Source organism: Phoenix dactylifera, chromosome 8 (genome assembly GCF_051530095.1).
Source record: "Phoenix dactylifera cultivar Ajwa chromosome 8, Ajwa_hap1_PhDact_Kaust_v1.1, whole genome shotgun sequence".
In the NCBI taxonomy this organism is placed as follows: domain Eukaryota; kingdom Viridiplantae; phylum Streptophyta; class Magnoliopsida; order Arecales; family Arecaceae; genus Phoenix; species Phoenix dactylifera.
In genome coordinates this window covers 29,156,364-29,177,825 of record NC_143197.1, presented here as the reverse complement: position 1 = coordinate 29,177,825, position 21,462 = coordinate 29,156,364, and the positions used below count along the sequence as shown (strand labels likewise).

Genomic DNA, 21,462 nt, shown 5'->3' with positions numbered 1-21,462 from the left:
ATCCTTACGTGCCCTTCTTTAATTTTTGCAAACCCGAGATTCTCCCGATCGAGGATGAAAGGTGTGGAGGGTTTTCTTTAGGACTAAAAAGATAAGAGTGCTGCTTGCACAAGAAGATCTTACCATGCCTTTCAAGCCTATATAAAATCTCAGAAACTGTTAAGATCTGTACTCTAATTAAAAAGAGGCCTACATAGAACCTCCAGATTAAGGTGACAATGTTTTACTACAAGGCTCAGAAACTATAAATGAACTGTGTCTATGTTATTCATTCTCAAGAATTAGTGATTTTTTTTAGCTCAAACAAAATACTTTTGACTTCTGAAGGAAATGGAAGTGCTTAGCGGATTAAAGTAGAGGTTTTGATTTTCACTTAAGTGATGCTTCCCATGGGTCTCTCTCCTTGCCTCTCAAACAACTAGTATTAGGATTTCATATTTGGACAACCACACAACCTTGTAATTTATAATGCAATTAAATTGATAGAGCATGTATAATGAGGCCACCATTACATGAAAAAGGAGATGGTGTCTTTGTCAAAATCATCACAAAAAGTTGCAACCCAAGTCGACACATTGCACATCCGACGGGGTTAGCACTTGGCAGCACTTTATTCTACTACTCATAATTGCATGTCACATCCTGGTTGGCATGGGATTTTTTTTGCTTGGCATGGGATTTCGCTATCCGTTGGGACCATTAGGCCGGCAGATCGCTAGTCTCGATCTCATGAAAACGACCAAAAGCGACCTCCCTTCCCATCAAACATACCGCCCCACTCCAAACCACCTCCATATCATGATCGTCTGCAAGAAAAAGATGATGATATTGTGGCGATTCTTCAGCAAAAACTGGCGCTGCTCGAGAGCAAGCACGAATTTGGACGGGTAAGCGATGCATCGTAGTCCCAAAACTATCTATAATGAAAGAAGAATTATTTTAAGAAGAAAGTAAGGGACAGACACGCAGAGATTCATAGAGGCTATGGAAGTACAAGGACAAATGAAAGAAAATGTACAAGAAAGGAGAAGGAAGGTAGAGTCGGTGAGCTGTTCTCTTATCTCCAGTGATGTGGCATGACTTCCGTAGCTTCATTGCAAATTTTTTTTTGAAAAAACCAAGAATTTGTCTGTTCCATTAATAGAGCACTGAGCTCGAAGTACAAGCACGGACCTCCACAGTAATCAATGGGGTGAGGCACTATAGTGAGATCAGGTGGCTGATTGCATGCAAACGAAATGAAAGTTTATATATCATGTCATGCACGACTGTTGCTGCAGTAAACCTTATGTTACACGTAAGTGCGACTCATGACCCTCATCACCTGTCTCAACCCACCATATACTTTAATAATTGCAGTAGAGACATCTTGCCTAAGATAAGTTATTTTGATGGAGTCAGAGGATCGAGATTGATTCTTTAGCTAGCTAGCTGCACTCCAGTTTAATAGCCCTCTCAACTGAAGTATGTGCAATGATTTGCACAAGTAATCTGATTCTACTTGACACTTGCCCAAATTTCAGGATGATCTTCGAACCAACTGGTGTTTCTCTCTGATTTATAGAGGGGACAATCAACTCACTGATGGGTTCTCTAGTCTTTGAGAAGGAAATGAGCTGGTGTACATGGCAAACTTGGAAGTGGGACTACCAAGGGACTCTTAGTTACCGACTTCAGCGCAATTTCTCTATGGGTCCATATGAATACTATAGAAGAAGAAGAAGATATGGGATTATTGAAGGTTGGACTCAAAAACTTGGCCTTGCCTCTTCAGATCGGTATTCTTGCAGCAGAAGTGTGGTCTTTTAACTGCATGAGAGTAGAAGTTGGAGACGATGAAGACAATTTATTTCGGAAGGATATTTGCTTAGGTGAACATCCTTAATATCCCTTTTGTGTTGAGATTCTTGCCAAGTCCTAATATTATTAGGATTTTGGTCATTAGTTTAATATCTTTAGGATTCTATTCCTAATTTTATTTTACTTAATCATTCCTTCTAGAATAATTATCTAGTCTTATCTTTTAGTGGGCGTTGGTTTTTGAATTTGAGTAGAAATAGAACATCTTACCCATTAATGCTCGATTTAAAGGGACTGTTGGTGTCTCATTTAGTGTGGCATGAGAAAAGAAAGAGAAGGAGAGAATGTGAGTTGTCATTTTTTCTCTCTTCCAATTAGTTTTCTTTCAACATTTTTTTTCTATTTTTTGTTTGGTGTTTGTTTTAGATCTTGGGCCGGTACGATCGACCTACTTTGCATAGCGTGTCATTCTATATTTTGTTCCAAGTATATTTCGTCTAGTTCATAACCATAAAGATTAAGCAAATGATGATCCAGAATTCCCTCCCATCTGGCCTTTGTTTAGATACATTCTTACAGAAGAAGGGGAAGTTGATGCTGGAGCTTTACGGTAGATTGCAGTCTGTGCACTTAAGAAGTGTAAGGACAAGTGGCAATGGCATTGTAGTTCCTCTGGCACAAACACATCCAATGATTTCTATGATTTCTTCCACCGCGGGCGTTTGGTTTCTTTTCCGAAAAAGTTGTGTGGGGAAGCCTAATCCCTGAGAAGGTTAAAAGTGTTCGTGTGACTAATGGTAAACAATAGATTATTGACAGCTTAAGAATTTGGAGAAAAGGAAATGGAACTATAATGGGCTCTGTGTTTCGTGAACAAGCCGAAGAAAAGGTGGATCACCTGCTTCTAAACTGCCATCCAATCTATGGCCCGTGGAAACATTTTGGCAATCCTTAAAGCTGGGTTGGAAGCCTTGTTTGATTTCTGATTTAATAAGAAAGGTCGACGCTAAGGACGATATATGTGGATAGCTGCTGTGAGCTGGAGCTTTGGCTCCAAAATAATAATAATAATAATAATAATAATAATCATAGAATTTTCAGAGGAAATTGTTTATCAATCTTGCAGCTAAGCAGGATGATTAAGGCCCTGTTTGGGAGAGCTGTTGGCAGTAGAGCTGTTGGAAGTAGAGCTGTTATAAAAAACTGTTTGCTGTTTGGTAACTACATTCGTAAAGTGCTGTGGTACTTTGTTTTGTGTTTGGTAAATAAACTGAGAAAGTACTTTTATATGACAAAATTACCATAAAGGATATTGCATGGTATTATACAACAGAACATAATAAAACATAACATAAATCAATACATAAATATACGATATAGTATAATATTATTGTAATTAAAATAATATTAGGTTAATATAGCATAATAATAGTAATATAATTATTAGAGTAAATTAATATTTAGTAATATAACATAATATTAAATTATTTAACATAACATATTAATGTATTATGATATAATGTAATATATATTATATTTATAGTATAATACAATAATAAAAGTATAAAATATTATAATTATTAGTATAAATTAATTTTTCATAATATAACATAATATTAAATTATTTAAAATAACATATTAATGTATTATAATGTAATGTAATATAATACAATATTTATAGTATAATACAATAATAAAGGTATAAAATTTCATAATTATTATTATAAATTAATTTTTCATAATATAACATAATATTAATTATTTAAAATAACATATTAATGTATTATAATGTAATGTAATATAATATAATATTTATAGTATAATACAATAATAAAGGTATAAAATATTATAATTATTAGTACAAATTAATTTTCCATAATATAACATAATATTGAATTATTTAACATAACATATTAATGTATTATGATATAATATAATATGATATTATATTTATAGTATAATACAAAAATAAAGGTATAAAATATTATAATTATTAGTATAAAATAATTTTTCATAATAATTTTCTATAAAATAATTTTCCGCGGTCCAGGGGCTCTTCTTCGTGGTCCACACTCGAGGAGGACCTCAGCGTGGGCCGCGAGGTTGATGATAAAAAAAAAAACAATAAATTGATTTTGGAAGGTATGGAAAAGGATTAAATTTTTTTTCTTCTAAAATATGGTTCAAGAGATGCATACAAAAATTGAAAAGAAAAATACCTTTTCTTACGGAAGGGAGTCTGATGGCTTGGGTTCTTGGCTCCAGCAGATTTTTAGGTTTATAAAGAGATAAACTATGTAATTATGTTATTTTAATATGGGCATTTTTGTCAAAAATACAGCTTTCCAAAAAAGCTGAAACAGCTTCCTCCCAAATAAGGCTGCAAATGGGTCGGGTCGACCCGTGTCCCGACCCGACCCGTGTAGACCCGACCCGATCCGAATTTTAGGACCCGCGGGTCCGGGTCGGGTCCTAAAATTGGACCCGAATCATTTTCTGGGTCGGGTCTGGGTTTACCAAACGGACCCGACCCGACCCGAATGGACCCGAAGAGAGAGAGAGAAAAAGCAAAAGAAAGTCTTTTCTTTTTTTTTTTCTTTTTTTTTGGCGTGGGTTGTGGTACTGTTGGTCAGTGTGGGAGGATAGCAAGTTAGCAACAAGCATAGGTTCACAGAATCCAAAGGAACGTCGGCCCGTCAGGATTCTCTCTGGATCTATTACACTGTTGAGACCTCTGGTGTCTCGGTAGCTGCTTTTTTTTTTCCTTCTGTTTTTTGGTTTTTGTTTCTTTTAACTTTTGAAGGGAGAAAGTGAGGGAACACTGCAACTGAATATGGGTCATGTGCCAGTTTTCTGTATTGGAATTGGATTTTGGAAGAAGGTCTGGGATTTTTTTTGTCCTCGTGAGAGGGGAGCTGGGAGACACCGAGTTCCGTCCAATCAGTCATATAGATAAAAAATAGTGTGATATGAAATTTGGCTTGTAGACCGACTTAGTAAGTCATGGGTCATCTGTTCTGACTGGAGCTCAATTGCAAAGTCTTTCAAGTCATGGGTCACCCAGCACCTCATAATTATGATATGACCAAATTAGATTTGCCCAAATTTTTTCCCAAAAACACAAAAAATTGGACCCGATCGGACCCGGACCCGACCCGAACCCGAACCCGACTCGGACCCGACCCGACCCAACCCGATCTTCAACCGGGTCGGGTCCGGGTCCAAAATTGAGACCCGAACAAAAAACCGGATCGGATCGGGGTCACCTAGGACCCGACCCGACCCATTTGCACCCCTACTCCCAAAAGCTCCAAATTGGAGCTTCCTCCCAAAAGCTGTTTTCAGCTTCCCGCAAAAGCTGAAACAGCTTTTTGAAAAATTTACCAAACACAGTTTTTCATCTAAAAGTACTTTTGGAGGGCCAAAAAGTGCTTTCTGGCCCTCCAAAAGCTCCCCCAAACAGGGCCTAAGAAGATGCTGAGATGTGAGGAAACTTTTCAGATCGATTAAAGCGAAGGATTTTCTCAGGGGCCGCTATTGTTGTTTAACGGGGCCGGTTAATAAGCATCAAACTTCTGGTGATCATCTGTGAGGTCTGCCATAATTCCATAACTAGGAGTAAGAGTCATGCATAAGACATTTTCAACACACTCATTTTCTTCTAACTTTTAATTTTTCTTGAATGCTGTAATGCCCAATTTCCAACAGTCCTTTCTTTTGGGTAGGCTTCCAAAAGTTTCTTTTTTCTTTGGAAATCCAACAGTCATTTTAACCAGTGACCTTTCGCTCCGAGAAGGGGGTTGATTAAGATTGTAGCAGTTTTGCCAGTTATTGAGCAAAAGCTTGACAAGTAACAAATCAAGTTTCTCCAGTAAGAAAAAAATAATAAAGTTCGACCGAATTCAAGTAAAATGAGAACATCTAGTTTAGTTAAATTTTAATCTAAGTAAAACACAGGACATGATGCAAACAAAGTCATATCATGTTTCGAAAAAAAGACTAGGAAACTATCTATGTCAGCTGCAGAGCCCAAAAGAAACATGCGTGTTAATATTGCCTGAATGTGAGATTGAGGCGTCCAGGCTTGAGCTTGGTCTCCTCAGTCAGGCGCTTAGGTGCTGTGTTGACCCGAACACATGACACTCCATGAAATATAAGCCTGGACTTGCCACCAAATAATAAAACATCACCAGATTCAAGTACAACCTTTTCAGCCATATCAACATCTCTCTCAGCTCCATACAGGAATTCAGCAGAATTGCCCAAAGAGAAGGAAACAACAGGTAATCCTTTATGAAGACTGTCTTTGCTCTCGTCTCTGTCCTGCATAATGACAGAGGGAATTGCATTGAGTAACTAGAATGTTAAATCACTTCTTCACTACAAGTAAATGAAAATAATTTTTTTTTGATAGAACCCAAAAAATGCCTTCCATCTAGCTTTATTGAGTGAGGTCTTGAGATATTACAAATGGTATTAGAGCGAACCCTGCCCATGGCATATGTGGACTAGAGGGCACTGCAGCATGGACCCATTGGGGTTGACCATAGGCCGATTGTAATGCTTGTAATTAAATTTGAATGGAGATCCTTAGAATGGCGAAAATACCATGGCTTAAATGAAAAACGTATGTGAGGATCCATGCGGATATGTATTTAGTCTCATATTGGCTATGCATTGGGTAAATCTTGAGCACTTATATAGAGCTAAGAAACCTAAATAATACCTTCCGGCTAAACTTTTAAAGTGAAATTTTGAGTTGTAACACTATAAGGGAGGATGAATAGAAACATCAGATTTTACATAAGGAGAATGGGTGATATTGATATACAAATCTAGAAAATAAAAGTTTGGTATCTTTATAAAGAAGTCAACTTCATTTGAAACACAGACAATTCTGAAACGTATTTTTTTCTTTCCGGTGGGGTGGGGAGGGTTGGTGGGTGGGTGGGAGGGGATTCCCTAACGATACTTAGAAATTGATTGACAGAGTGGTTCAAAGTGCTAATGCTAGGAATCTAAGAAGCTTAATCATGGTCCATTAAATGTAAAGCCAACAGTAAGACCTTGCTATCTTTCTGTAGTGAAGACAAAAGAGAAACTAAGAAGAATATAGTCTCAAAAATTGATTATGTTTTAACCAATACCACATAATATACACTTGAAGTCTTTTTTTTTATTAGAGAGAGTGATGGTGACTACATTCAAACTTGTGAGAAATTTGAAAATCCAGTGAATTTTATTACCTTTATGAGTTTTACACATATCTGTATTGCTGTAATGTACTAATATATGCTTTACATCAGAACTATGGTAATGGATACTCAAAAAGTTGCATGTTGAATAAACAGATGAATTGTTTTCGACACTACAATTAACAGGCAACTCATGTACGTACCTGGTGAAGGCCAAGCCTTCCATCGTTGCCATAAAAGTTGACAAGGCAGATATCAGGCAACATCCATGGAAGTTCATCTTCGACACTTTTATCACTTTTACTGTTTTGCCTTACAAAGTCATGAGACGCTTGAAAAGCACCTTCAACCAAATTCTTAAATTCTTCAGGAATTTTGGGTGGTACAGCACCATCAAATGGGCGTTTAACTCCATATAACCTTGACTCTGGATCCCAATTCTTGCCCAGGCACATCATCTGCAAATGTAACTTCGCACCATCCCTGTAACCTGGTCTGTAGAATCCCCCTAAACCAAGACCAAGTTCTCGGCATAGTTTAATAATATGGACCTAATTCATTGAATAAACAAAACTTGCATAAATCAAATCTAAACTTTTGATGACGCCACATAAACAAATTTAGGGCAAGGCTGATTCAATAATTTCAAAGAAACAAAGAAGAATGATTTACATGATTAAAAATTACCTGATCTTGATGGCTTATAAAGTTCTTTAATAGGACCATCCCAGGTCCTAAATATCTGTGCTGAGGAACATTCTTCGAGAGTTCACGTTCCCTTCTTTTTTCTCTATTGACTTGAAGTAGAGAAAGATTTAGCTTAACAGGGCCTATGCTATCTCCCTTGCAGATGTCAAAAGGGCATATATCTGGACCACAGTTAGAATGTTCTGCAGTATTCTTATCCCGCACTTTCTCTGAAGAAACTCCTCCCTGCTCTGGTCTGACAATTGGTGGAGTTTTGTCCCTAAGACCTCTGGAAGAGGAAACGGAATCCCTATCATCCCAACACACGGAAGGCTTGCCACTAGATGCCTATAATTCCAATCCAAAATTTCATTAAAAGCATTTAAGCCATTGGTACTGTAGCACAAGTAATTTTTATGACATTATGACTGATATGCACAAGATGGTATAGCAGTGATGAATGTAATTATATTAAAGTCATTGCAAACATGCATCTTTTTTTATTTCCTTTTTTTTAGAGAAATCATCTTCTTGTTATTCCGAACCTAAACATTTGAAGTAAGAATAGATGCACTAACTTCATTCTAAAGTAATGGATCGTGAGGTATGAATTCGGCCAGCAAAGCATAGACAAAAGTAAAACCAGCAACCCTAAAGCTGATGCAATAATCATAGCTTACAAAGTGGTCATTGTGGAGAAAACCATCATGAAGTTCCCAATCATGGGCTTCTATTTTGGTTCCTGATCATTTTTTACCAATCTATTTGCTTCTTTCGAGGACTCCTAGCAGCCTCATCGAATCACCAAACTATTTAAATCCCGTTTCACTTTTGTGCTGCGCAACACTGCTTTCATGGCGCCGTTAAGTGTTCTATAAACAAAATCCTCTTTTCTCTTCCTTGAAGCTTCAGATCAACAAGTGGTAAAAGTTCTCATCAGCACCTCTTTTCCCATGATGGATAAAAACATAATAAAAGAAATATAGGATTCCTTTTCTTGTGCAGAAAACCTATCACGGCTAGTATACTTGAAAAAAACAGCATTGTAGAAGAAACTTTGGGCCGGTGGGCCTTTTGACTTAGGACCTCATAACATCTCAGCCATGTCATACAATTGAATCCAATAACAAGATTACGCAATATTAGTTAAATTATCAGAAGACTATCATTAGAGGACATAGTCCTGCCAACAATGCATCACCATTTCAGCACTACCTTCATGATTCATTTTTCATACTGAAATGCTCACAGGCAAAAAGTTCCTAACACACTCAACGTCAGGTTATTGAATTCTCTATTTCAGAGAATTAGCAGAAGCACAGAACAAGAATCGACTGCGCATGCAGTCACAAAAATTCATAACACTACATTAACAGGTACAGTGAATGTGAACTAGAAAAGAAATCAAAACAAAATCTACACTAAATACCGCATGCAGAAAAACCAGAATGTTCCTAACCCCCTCCAAATGTCCTAATCTATATTCTGCAAGTTAAAAGAAAAAATTTCAATGAGAAGGCAAGAGAAAATGTTCAAAAGGCGCTATTTTTTTCCCCCATCCAGTTCGAAATTTCGCATGGCATTCCTCAAGAAATCGCATTTCAGCAAAAGAAATCGTTTTACATCCAAAGGAAAAACCAGATTTTGCTCTAGAACTCCAAATCAATACTCTAGAAAGTATAAAAGAACGACCTTTTACAGTTCTCCAAGCCCTAATTCCCATAATCCTACACAAAAAACCGACTTTCCTTGCAAAATGCAACCAAGCGCAACCCAAACCTCAAAATGTTTCCCAAATTCAAGAAACAGAACCCAGAAACCAATCAAAACATCACCATGAGAACTAATCTCACCCTTCTAGTATCGAATAGAACAAAATCAGATCAAAAAGGAAACTTTTACCAAATCAGCGAATTGGCCTACCCATTCGCGACCCCGAGGGATCCCTCGCCCTCTCGAGCACCCATCCGGTGTCCTGCCGCCCGCCTTCATCTGGGAATGGTGAGAAGTGGGAGAATAATGGAGGAGAAGACTGAAGAGGGATCCGGAGATGGATTTGGGTTCCAAAGCGCTCTGTGGTTGCTTACGCTCCGCGAAGCAAGCGGTTTTCCTTCCCGAGGGGGAGTCGAAGCGTTCTCGGACGGACTGCCTAGGTCGCAATTGCCTGCGGTCGCTCGAAGATGCGATCGCAGAAGACTGCGCTCTTACCAAGGGAAACCACCAAAAAAAAAAAAAAAAAAAAAGAAGAGCAAGGACCGAACTTTGACTCCATTGCAGTTCGATACCCACCGTAATAACATGATAGCACCGATGCAGAAACCAATATCGAGATGATGTATTTTGACTCAGCGTGTCACAGAACCTGACTTACTAAATCGTACCCGTTCGAAATTGAAGCCGACAAGCCCGTAACTTATCTGAATTGGAAGGGAAAAGGGTATGCCCACTGAGATTTGAGGCCTAAAAAAGATCTGAGGATTGCTTCCACCATATTAAGTTCCAAGGGGCTAAAGATTTTCGATAAAAACAACCGGAACAATCGGAAGATCAGGCAAACCTTAGCAATGGGCAGAGGACCAGCCAGATTCTTAGAACTGGGATGTAGAGGATATTTGGAGCTTTACTGCTATTCTGCTCGTAGAGGAAAGTTCGAAGCATCATATCGAGCAGTTGAATTCTGTGATCTTCCGCAAACAATTTGAGATTCCAAGGATGCTAGATAAGGTTGGAGACAGAGGAGGGAATTTACAACGGGTTATGCGGTCTTGCCACCTCAAAAGTTGAGATGGTGAAACAGGAAAAAATCGACACCGTTCAGAGGACTCCATCTCCAAAGGTCAATGTTGGCGAGGAGGATTGTGCGAACTCATGCATGGAACTGCTGTTTGGTATACAAATGGCAGTGGAAATGACTCAGAGAAAGTGTGTCATCTCTATGGACTGGTAGGGGGTGTCATAGAAGTGGAGGAAGGAACTGGGTTCAGTTATTAGGTGAGGGTTTCTAGAGATGGGCGAGATGGGATTTCTTTCATGACGAAGATTGTGATTGCCTGTGGGGTGGTATTAGGCCTGCTTTTCTATGTGGTCCTGGGAGGGTTGCTGTATTTTTTTCTTTCATGTTCATGGGAAGACAATCAAAACAAAAGCTAATAGCAACTGATTTAGAGAACACACTTTCAACCCATTGATTGTATACCATAACGAGAACATGCTCTTGTACAGCAAGACATGAGCAACCTTAACAATAGACAAATATATTATCAAAAGAAAATTTTCAACAATATGCTTCAGATAAGGCAGTATTTTTCCAGCTACTAAATTTTGATATCATACTTTGTAAATAAGGTTTAATTGAAGGAGTGTGCAATCAGAGATTCACAAAAATGATTGCAAATTGGACGATACATTGGTAATAAGGCATGCATCATCACAAAAACTCGGTATTACAGATCTTATCAAGCTTGTTTTTTTGGATAGGTATAATGTTGGTCTCCACTATATTCAAATCTCTGGTTGTCCTCAGATTCTTCGTCAACATCAACAATTTCTTCTTCATATTGAGAGTCTGAACCTTCTAAATCATTGAAAGGGTCTCTATTCTCATCTTCATCATCCCTAGATGACTCTTCATCAGGATAATCATTCCGTGGATTATCTTCAGCTGCAGGCCAAACAGGAAATTTGTTATCAAACTCCAATGCCACGCGCACATAGATGAAAGGAATAGAACAGACAGACCATTTGAATCATCACTTTCATATTCCAACTGCAAGGGGCCATCATAATACTCATCATCATCATCATTTACTTGCACCCTGGAAAGGCAATTCATATGTCAATATTATTTAAAGAATCCACTTTGAAATAATATAAATTAAAGAAAGAAAATGACATGAATCAAGTTTCCTTACAGTGGATAACCAGTTGCTTTGTCTTCCCCATTACTATTCAAACCATCCTCCACAGTGTACAAGTCATAGACAAAGTTATCTATTCATCAAGGCACAGAATTATCATAAAGGAATGTAACAGGTGACAATATATTTCCAAATTTCTGAATAACATATTTGTCTGTCTGCATTAATACTCCCAAAATAGCATACGTCCATGACACCCAAATTATAGAAACTAGTTTTACAAAAATGTGAGTTAGGAGTATAAATCTAAAGAACATTTTTTTGGACGGTATAACATTATAGACATTTCTCAGAATGTATAACATTATTGGGAATATGGAAGCCTTTTGGAAAATTATCAGAGAATCTTTCAAAAAGGTCCATTTTTAGTTAATTGGATGTCGCTACTGGATACTTGCACTCCATTACGTTCATACTTCTTCAGAGGATGCTCTAAGCAGCAGGAACTGAATATGGTTACAGTTAAAAGATAGGATTTTGTGCAGATGGGATGACACCCTCGATAAGAAAACTAACAAGAATACTACCAACACGAGCACTAATATAAATTTTTTACACTATTATTTAGGTTGCTCCATTAGATTAAGTCCTATAGGAACCCATCCACACCCTATGTAATATTAACCAAAAACAATAAAGAACCCGATCCAAACTACTCATCGCCAGCTTTAAGTGCCTTAATAGCGAATCATTGCTACATTACAATGTAGTGCCACTAGGGTTTGTTTTCTTTAGTAGAGTAATCCTATAAGGAATCCACCATTCACCACTAGGGTTTGTTTTCTTATTTTATATAGCTAAGCTAAGCACAGTAAAGGAACCTGATCTCAAATATTCACCGCTAGCTTCATAATACCTTAATGAAGGTAAGCTTTGGCACAATAGTAAGGTTGCACCATTGTGACATGGTTGTCATAGATTTGGAGTATGGAAACAGCCTCTCTGCATGTGGGGTAAAGCTATGGACATCTAACCCTCCCTAGACCCTAAAATGGTGGGAACTCATGCACTAGGCCACCCATTTTTAGCCTCATAGACCTAAATGTAATTTATTGATACATTAAATTTTAATGCTGCCATGGTTTGTTTTCTTTGTAAGATCAATCCTATTAGACCCACTCCTACCGTTTGTTCATTTTGTAGAAGCAACAGCAGTAAAAAGACCTAATCCTAACTATTCATGGTTGGATTTAAAATTCATGGTTGGATTTAAAATAACTTACTAGCTATTAATTGTTGAGTTCAATTTGGTGCATAAGGTTACTTTGGTTGTTAGATTAAACCCACAAGGAACTCCTCTCCCACTCTCACTCAACCTGGCCCACCAAACCAGAACCCAAATATTGAGGGCTTTCGAATATCTTACCATGTCATATGAGGGCTTTAAATTTATATCAACACAAGCATTTGTTAGCTTTCAAATATCATACCGCCACCATTAAAATTGAGGGCTTTAAATTTATGTCAGCACAAGCTTTTCCAAATCCTTCCTCAAACCTTCATCCATGTCATCCTAGGTCTTCCTGTCCTTCCTAGCTGCTACAACGCAAAGATTGGTTTTAAAATTTTTGTCCCCATTAAATCAATGAATCTAGTGGAAGTAAGTATAAAATAGACGATACTGGACCATCATGCATTAGCTGCCTGAGTGCAATGTAAACCAGAAACACATCCTTCTTTTGGCAGCTCCACATCTAACTCACATGAGACCCACAACTTAAGTGGCAAAGGGCGTGCTTCACATTACCCATGTGTTGTTCTCACCTAATGCACGTGTAGATTTAGTGTTTTTCAAACAAAGTATTTCAAAAGCCTTGATAGTTTTAAATCTATAATTATAATCTGGAAGGCTTAGTTGGAATCCTATTGATGATCAGGGAATCACAGAAGTATGCTTAAAATTTATAAGTAAAAACTTGAGGATGTCAGTATAACTTTAAGATATTAGAGTTTACCTTCTCTGGATGCATAAGCACGAATATCAGATTCTATCTCCACAGCAGCTGTTGGAAGATATTCCCTTATCAGTGGCAGATAGTTACACAAAATAGCATTATCTTCAAGTTCGGAAACTCTGCATGAAAATCAAGTTTTAGTAATTATGAAGACAAAGATATTACCAAAAAAACTGGATAAATGTAAAAATACAACTTACTCTGGCTTTTGCACCTTCCTAGATGTCATATCCTCAACATCAACTTGAACAACATCATAAAGATGGCATAATTCACGCAAGGAATCCTCATCTGGATCTGTGCGGCCCCTTCTGCTCTTCCATATTTGTTCAAAACGAGCATTTCTTGCTAGATCCTAGGAACAAAAAAAAAAGGCAAATAGTCAATCTTATACTGAACCTAGATGTTGGAATACTTTCTCTCTACTGACATATAAGATTGACATATAATAAGACAGTAATCAAGTACTTCTTCCTGCTGAATGATTCTTGCAAATTCCAATTATCTTACCAGATGCAAGGAGTGTGTGTGTGTGTGTGTATACGCATCACTTAACCCATATGCATGTAAATCCACTGGTCAGACTAATTTTAATTTCTGATCATTGCCCCACTAAAATAATGAACCATGGTGATGGTGAACGAGTGTAACAAAGCAAGAAAAATTTCTTAATAGAGTGTTGAGGAATACTAAATATCTTCGAATGCATTAATAAGGACAGATCCAATACATGAAGGAGATTAATTTTCCATCACTCCTATAGGAAACAAGTACCATGCATCATAAAGAGGTTATATGGAGTAGCTAACTGTAATAAATTACACAACTAATCACTGGAAAGAGAAAAATGTTTAAGTAAATTGAAATGTACCTCATGCTTTTGTATAGCTGCAGACCGCAACTGATCTTGCTTCTGCTGGAAAAAAATTACAAATTATTAATACTCACAGGTGAATTGAATATTTCAATTACTGAAACTAAACCGACAAACTAAACATCAGAAAAACACTGACCCAGTAAAGGCAAAAAAGGGAGATAATAAAAGGCCAACTTGGAGTTGGTTCCCCCTTCTCAACACACCTGTTAAAAGAGACTACTGGAAAATAGCAGCCAAAACTAAAAAGGCAAGAACCCATATTTTCATTGATTGACAAAGATATTTCTGATTTGAGGTTGTGGGGACAGATTCCCCTGACTCATCTAATTAAAAATATAAACAAAGAGAAAATTCTCAGAGTCAGCAACAGGTAGATGGTTAACAAAATCTGGTGCATAAAAGCCGAGGACTCGAAAGATTTAAGGTTCTCATCTCCCCCCACCCCCGGCAAAGTCAACCATACGCCCGGATATATATGTACAAGTTTGAGACATGTATATCATGTCTGAGACATATGTCTATCATGTTCCTGACCAATATTTTAGGTACTAACTGGTCATACTTCCATTATTGCATTTAGTTTTTTCAGGCATATATAATAAACAATATTAGGATGTAGTGATATCATATATGAGGTTACATTTGACAAAATTCAGTACATCAAGCCAGAACAGTTTTAATGCCCATCAGTTCAAGATGCATATGGACCAGCTCTTGCTATATCCATTTGGGTTACAGGTCAGTCTTAGGTTTATTCTTAGGTTCTCTTTTAAGCTCGGTATGTGCCAGCCCTAGCTCAAATAGCATGTGGGCATGGACTATATTTATTTGCATTTCCAGACAACTTAAGGGCCTGTTTGGATATTCTTACAGGATTGGGTTGAAAATCATGCAGGAATCGGGCCTGCTGGCTTGTCTAGCTTGCATCTTCTAAGGACCTGCCCAAATCCCAGTCCCAAATCCTAGCCGTTGGACTGCTGGAAGTTAAAAAAGACCCCCAAAAAATTTAGATTGGGAGGTGTTTGGTTAATAGAGCGATGCTTAAATGGGCTGCCCAATCCACTAATCTTGCAGGGCTTTAGAAGCATCTAAACAGACCGTTAGACGGTTGAAAAATTTATCAGGTCAACCAACCAAGAAGAAATCTTGTTTGACCAGCAGCCCAGAGCAAACATACACAAGCTAAGGATATATTGATTTGGTTTTGAGGTCAGAATAGGCTATCATTCCCAGGTTCAAAATGGAGCATGTATGACCACCTGTAGTCTGACTTGTATATGGACCAGGCCTGGCATCCAATCTCAATCAAATCTCCTTATGAGGGACAAAAAGTCATGAGATAACAGAAAAAGAGGGGTTAAAGGTCCCTCACCTTCCAATAAACAGATAGAAATAGGTGTTATACTTACTTTATCTTGTTTATGTGCACTCCTCCGCTCTTCGATCTTCCTTTTGAACTCTTTTGAACCACTAGAACCGGGTTGCTTGAAAAAAAAAGAAGAAAAAATAAACAGTCACATACATGTCTGCAAGGCCATTTATGGATTTGCTCAACACCGCATGACAGTGCCAGAAGGGGAAAAAATTTTCAAGGTTCAAAGAAGAAAATAAGACAGACAAGATAAAAACAACAGAAAATAAGTAAGTGTGCTTGTCCATATGTTTGCGTTTCTCAAAAGTCACTCAAGCATCAAGATCGCAGAGAAAGTAAAACAAGAAAATACAAGATTAACAAGTTTAATCTGACTTCCAACAAAGTGCACGCTATATTGGATAATCATAATTAAAAGTTAAAAATATTAAGGAATAGCATTTTCAGCATTAAATGCTACAGTCTCATAACAAGCATCATTTTAGTTAAACAGGAAATCATATGCGTAACATTTTCTTTAATTATAGCCATTAAATGGAAACATCAATGATAACAGAGAAAAACAAACACAAAGGCAAGCAAATGCAAGTTACCATCATATTTATGACACAAGATATTAAAATTTGCTTCCTTTATAGAAATTTGTCGAACAGATTATTTATCTCTGGATTCTCCCCCAAAACAATCGGATTAAGCACCCAAAAACTTGATTCAAGTTCTACCTACCTACCTGAAGCACATGAACTATCTATCTGAAGCACATGAACTACCTATTTCAGTTTTGTATCAACCAATCTTTGTTCTTTTGGCTCTATACCACCCTCAGATCTGCTTTCAGCATGTAAGATTCGTAATACAAGAACTTAAATGTACAATAATGGGATTGACTACAGGAGTTTCACTGATTTCGGTTATAAAAAAGCTTGTCATTGATTTCTAGATCAATACAATAGTGGAATATCTAAGCAATATTTCATTCAAAGAAGAACTTCTAATGAAAGAAGAAAAGAGCGTGAAATTATACCAACCTAGAAAAACTTCCTTACCCTGGGAGTTGCCACATAAAATTAACCAAATCCTTCCTATTTCTTTATCATTGTAGACACAAGGCTAAGGTCCTCTATGTGACCAGTCACTTAGCTAGACCTCTTCATTTGAAGATCCAACAATAAGGACCCCCTTTGTTGTAAAGAATTAGTATAGGAGACTATCCATTTACCGGCTTGACTTCAACGGCTTCTTTTAATCTCATTTATTCATTGTCAGTCCCCATGTGATGAGATTTTCTTCATTGAACTCAATTTTTTATATTGACATAATGCGTTTGCAAAGTAAGCTGCCTTTATTGCACTCTTTGACTGCGATAGTTTCAATACAAAGAATTTTCACCCTAAGCAATAGGGAAAATATGGGTTGCAACTTTTCTTTTTTTGGGTCGGGGGCAAATTGTCATGGTTGGATCTACATCAGATTGATTCTAGTTGGCATGTTTGTATCTTAGAAATACATTCAATGATTTGTAAGATTCAATTTTGAAAACAACCATCCAGACCTGAAAACTGATGTGAGATATGGATTTATAAAATACTCAATTCTAAAAAGCATTGTGTGCACACATGCGAGTGTGTGGACCAGTTCTGTTAGGAAGAAAGGGAGTGTATCTATTAAGTTCCTGCATATAAGGAATTCGGGAGTGGGATAGTGGCAGTATGCATGAAGGCTTGGGTTGAATGTAGGGAGGCCAGTGGGAGGGGACAAGTGGCAAAGGATGGTAAACATGACCATAAGGAGGTGTTTTGTGTTACAGTGAAGCATGCCCCCCTCCTATTTTGGGGTTTCTGGACTACAAAGCTCGTGAGCAAACAACTTCAACCAGTTTTACGGTCATTCAATCATGTACAAAGTGAATCTTAAAACTACAAAGTTGTGTGCTAGTTTCTACATATGTTCATTTTCCATTAAATGTGAAAATTGTGCTGCTAGTTTCTACATATGTTCATATGTTCATGAGTTTTGTCCCACTTCAAATCACATTTTTGCCATGTTCATCCAACTCCACATGACATAGGATCAAAATCATCTCCATTCTTTTGTAAAACAAAGCCAATGAACTAACAAAATTAATTCGGGTGGTAGCTTTTCAAATGATGGCAAAGAGCTAGGATGTAAATAAGGGATGATGCCAATACGCAGCTGATCATGGAAAGACCACTAAAGCATGAAAACATACCTATTCGAGCAAGTTGTACTCTTACTTAAATTGCAGTGGCACATGTATGACAGATTTTGTCAAGCATGCATTAACTTGGGATAAACTCACAGCAAGTTTGCACATTTTTTCGAATAAAGAATCTATTAGGAATTTCCCTTCTTGCTCCAGAAAGTATTTATTCAAGGGACAAGACTGCGTGAACTCGGCAACAGTTCCAAACAAATCTACATGGGATGTCCCTAGTGCAACATAATTCAAAGAGAGAGAGAGAGAGAGAAAAGACTAACCAAGCACAACCATATTCCAACTTGTAACCTCTCTAGATACCAGCAAAAAATTTCCCATTTCTCCTGCTAATAACCTTAAACTCCAATCAAGCCAGCTGAATTTGCAGTTTCAAAAATGCAGCTCGAGCCAACTGAAAGAAGGTAAATGATAACTGAACTTTCCTGGCACTTAATTTCTTTATGCAGGCAAAACAGACCATTTTAATCGACTAGAGACCAATTGTTCTAACATATGTAATGCCATCCACGGATTGGTCTGACATGAAATATCAAAAGACACCTTGGTTTTGGAGCAGCTTCTGGATATGTTAAGGGCAAAAATTTTCAAAAGACAGTCTATTGTGGGAAAAAAGATCAAGTTGAAACCAGCATATTTGAAGGAACTATATTTAGTTCTCCTAGAGAATGATTTAATATAATCAATTCCCAAGTTCGCGTATGGAATAATTGCATCAGTTTACAGGCATTGAAAAACATATTTCATTTTCCATCAATAACTTTAATCAGCAAAATAAGAATGGCATGACATAGTTACTCCTTTAACCAACATATATAACCCCATAAGTAGAATATTATCTGGTTGGCATGTTTAGAAGACAATATGCAAGAAAATATATTAAGAAGAAGAAAGATGTGATGCCAACCAGAAAAGAATGCAAAACATCTTTAATGGCTTCAGAGTGCCTCATAGTCTCAACATGTTGCACCAATAGCTTCTTTGTTCTTGACTCCTCGTGGACTGCATGCAAGCAAAGAAGAAATACAAAAGAATGAACAAAGAGAAAGATCATGAAAGTCATGCAGAAAAGCCACAAACTGAATACTATTTGAAAACATCAAAGTCTAAATGCTTCTGGTCCAATATTTCCACTCCTCAACCAAAGTTTCCTTTTAGTATTTTAACTCTTTCCATTTTATTGTTACAGGGAATCACTTATGATGTCTTTTGTCAGCACCCATCCTATTTCCTCTTAATAATCACAAAATATTAACACTAGACGTGTCATATAAGAAACAACAAAAAAGGGGAAAGAAAAAGATTCTCATCAAATCTCTGAATTATAGGCATAAGATCACACAACATATAAATCTGGCAAGTATTTTGGATTCAAATCAATGGATTAAGAAAACATGCACTAACACATGCTTGTACACATGCATATATGCAAATTACTGCAAGTATTTAGGATGCACGGTACCTAAAATCTTGTTGTACATGAAAAAATAAAAAAATCCAAGGCTTAACATAGCAAAGTAACTGAAATCTTAAAACAAGAAGTCTAAATCCATGTCAAAACTTTTGGAAGATATTTTTCAGTTACTTTAGAAGAATTTTTCCATATTTGTATAGCTACCTTATCATAATGCGGATTTTAGATAAACTATCTAGAAAGGCATAGGGCATCAAACTGTGAAATTGCATATATTAATTATGCTTTCATGTCACTATAGAAGTCAGTGGGCAATGGCAGCTAGAGCTTTCATCCAAGCATTAATGGTCCATCTGGTCGACTGATTACACTAAATTTGCCTGAGATCCTAGAACAGGAAGGACATGGTTTTATGACATGAAGCACAGGATGAAAGTTTTAGAGGCCGAGCCAACAGAGCATTGAAGGTCTGAAGTGCCTTTTCCCGTGGAGGAATCGGAGATGGAGAGGCTTCCAAGATCCACCAAGGCCCTTTTAAGCGGCCTTTCATTGATCTCCAACCCTGGAAACAACACCAAAAGAAGCTCCACAATCAAAATAATGCGATGTACTTCGTAAAAGCGAGTAAACTCGAGAAGATTAAAGCTGGAAACAAAAAAGAAATACAGAAAACGAGAGAGAGGGAAAAACAAGATAAAAACTCACAGAAGGCATCGAGTCTCGCCTGAGAAGGCTTTCTCTTAACCCTAACGACAACCGGCTTCGCCTTCGTCAGATTGGACGGAGGAGGAGACGAAGCAGAGGTCTCGCCGGGCTCTGCCATGGCCTAATATAACAAATTAGGGTTAGGTTTTCGAGAATTTATTAGAAATAAGGAGAGAACTAGAGAAAGGTGGAAAGAAGGGTGTTTTTTTTTTTCTGGGCTCAGATTTCCATGTAAATATCTCCCTGCAAATAGTTTTTCTTTAACAAAATTATCAATATATATATTTATATCGGATGCGAGGATTTCGCCTGAAAACCAACAGTCCCTGGGAGTGCGAATGGCATCGCCGACTCGCAACGGACCATGGCGCTTATGTAGAAACAGACTTAAAAAATTATGGGTTTTCTTTTTCAGGAACACCCTACTAAAAATTTAAATTTATATAAATATTTTTTAAAATTTATATTTATTTCTATACTTTTATAAAATATTATTTTTACATAAATGATATAACGATTCTTGTAGTACCATTAATAAAAATCATATTTATATTAATAAAAAATAAAATATAATTTTGAAATTATGTTTTTGTTTTCTATTGTGAGCGCTTTATAAATATTTTTTTTTGCACATCTACCTATTAAGAATATTTACTATTAATTTTTTAATGGTATTAAATAGCATGGGCACATATGTAAAAATAAGAATAAAAAAAAGGTAAAATAACAAAACAAGTATTTTATGAGGGTATACATGCAAATATTAATTTTAGGAAGGGTATTCATGTAAAGTTCGATATTTAGGAGGATATTCATACAAAAAACTCAAAAATAAATAATGTCCAAATGTGGGACTCTATTCTGATATGTACATAACCATTAACCAAATCGAGAAGGGGTTAAAAAAAAAGCATCGAGTTTTGTAAGAGCAGAGAAGGAGAGAGAGACCATGGCTAAGAGAAAAGGGGGGATAGGTAAAATAAAATTTGCAATACTTGAGTAACTTCCGGCCGATCGGGTTTGACATCATCAATTTCCTATCTTCAACAGATCCAAGGTAGGATTGCAAATGATCCAAAAAAACTTAATAATCTTATCTAATTATTTTATAATAATTAATATATATTTCAATTAAGTTTTTAATAATTTTATTGGATCAAATTTATATTCTACACATTCGATTTTTTTTGTTGGATTGAACTTTGGATGTAACTTGAATAGTGAAAAATAAACAATGTATATAGAGTATATACAAATATAGAACCATAGAGAAAATTAGCTACATGATTTGAGTTTTTTTTTTT

General features: G+C 36.8%; 2 protein-coding genes across 4 annotated transcripts; both read right to left on the bottom strand.

The window, feature by feature from the left end:
* Window positions 1–5,643: 5,643 nt before the first annotated feature.
* On the bottom strand, window positions 5,644–9,975 carry LOC103714395 (DNA N(6)-methyladenine demethylase ALKBH1C-like). Of its 2 annotated transcripts, none has more exons than XM_039124919.3 (4): window positions 9,585–9,975; window positions 7,683–8,030; window positions 7,199–7,546; window positions 5,644–6,123 (listed from the first exon to the last, which is right to left on the bottom strand). In XM_039124919.3, the coding sequence occupies exons 1-4, from the start codon at window positions 9,672–9,674 to the stop codon at window positions 5,848–5,850; spliced, it is 1,062 nt and encodes a 353-aa protein (XP_038980847.3). In that variant the 5' UTR covers window positions 9,675–9,975; the 3' UTR covers window positions 5,644–5,847. The 2 variants fall into 2 exon arrangements, with proteins under 2 accessions (XP_038980847.3, XP_008799851.4); XM_008801629.5 differs by having other exon boundaries at window positions 9,606–9,940.
* A 1,009-nt stretch (window positions 9,976–10,984) lies between these two features.
* On the bottom strand, window positions 10,985–20,571 carry RDM4 (RNA-directed DNA methylation 4). 2 transcript variants are annotated; one of them, XM_008801631.6, is made up of 10 exons: window positions 20,159–20,571; window positions 19,932–20,015; window positions 18,947–19,041; window positions 15,841–15,915; window positions 14,426–14,467; window positions 13,755–13,909; window positions 13,555–13,673; window positions 11,594–11,672; window positions 11,421–11,497; window positions 10,985–11,343 (listed from the first exon to the last, which is right to left on the bottom strand). In XM_008801631.6, the coding sequence occupies exons 1-10, from the start codon at window positions 20,274–20,276 to the stop codon at window positions 11,138–11,140; spliced, it is 1,050 nt and encodes a 349-aa protein (XP_008799853.4). In that variant the 5' UTR covers window positions 20,277–20,571; the 3' UTR covers window positions 10,985–11,137. The 2 variants fall into 2 exon arrangements, with proteins under 2 accessions (XP_008799853.4, XP_008799852.4); XM_008801630.6 differs by having other exon boundaries at window positions 14,426–14,470; window positions 20,159–20,527.
* Between the last annotated feature and the right edge of the window lie 891 nt (window positions 20,572–21,462).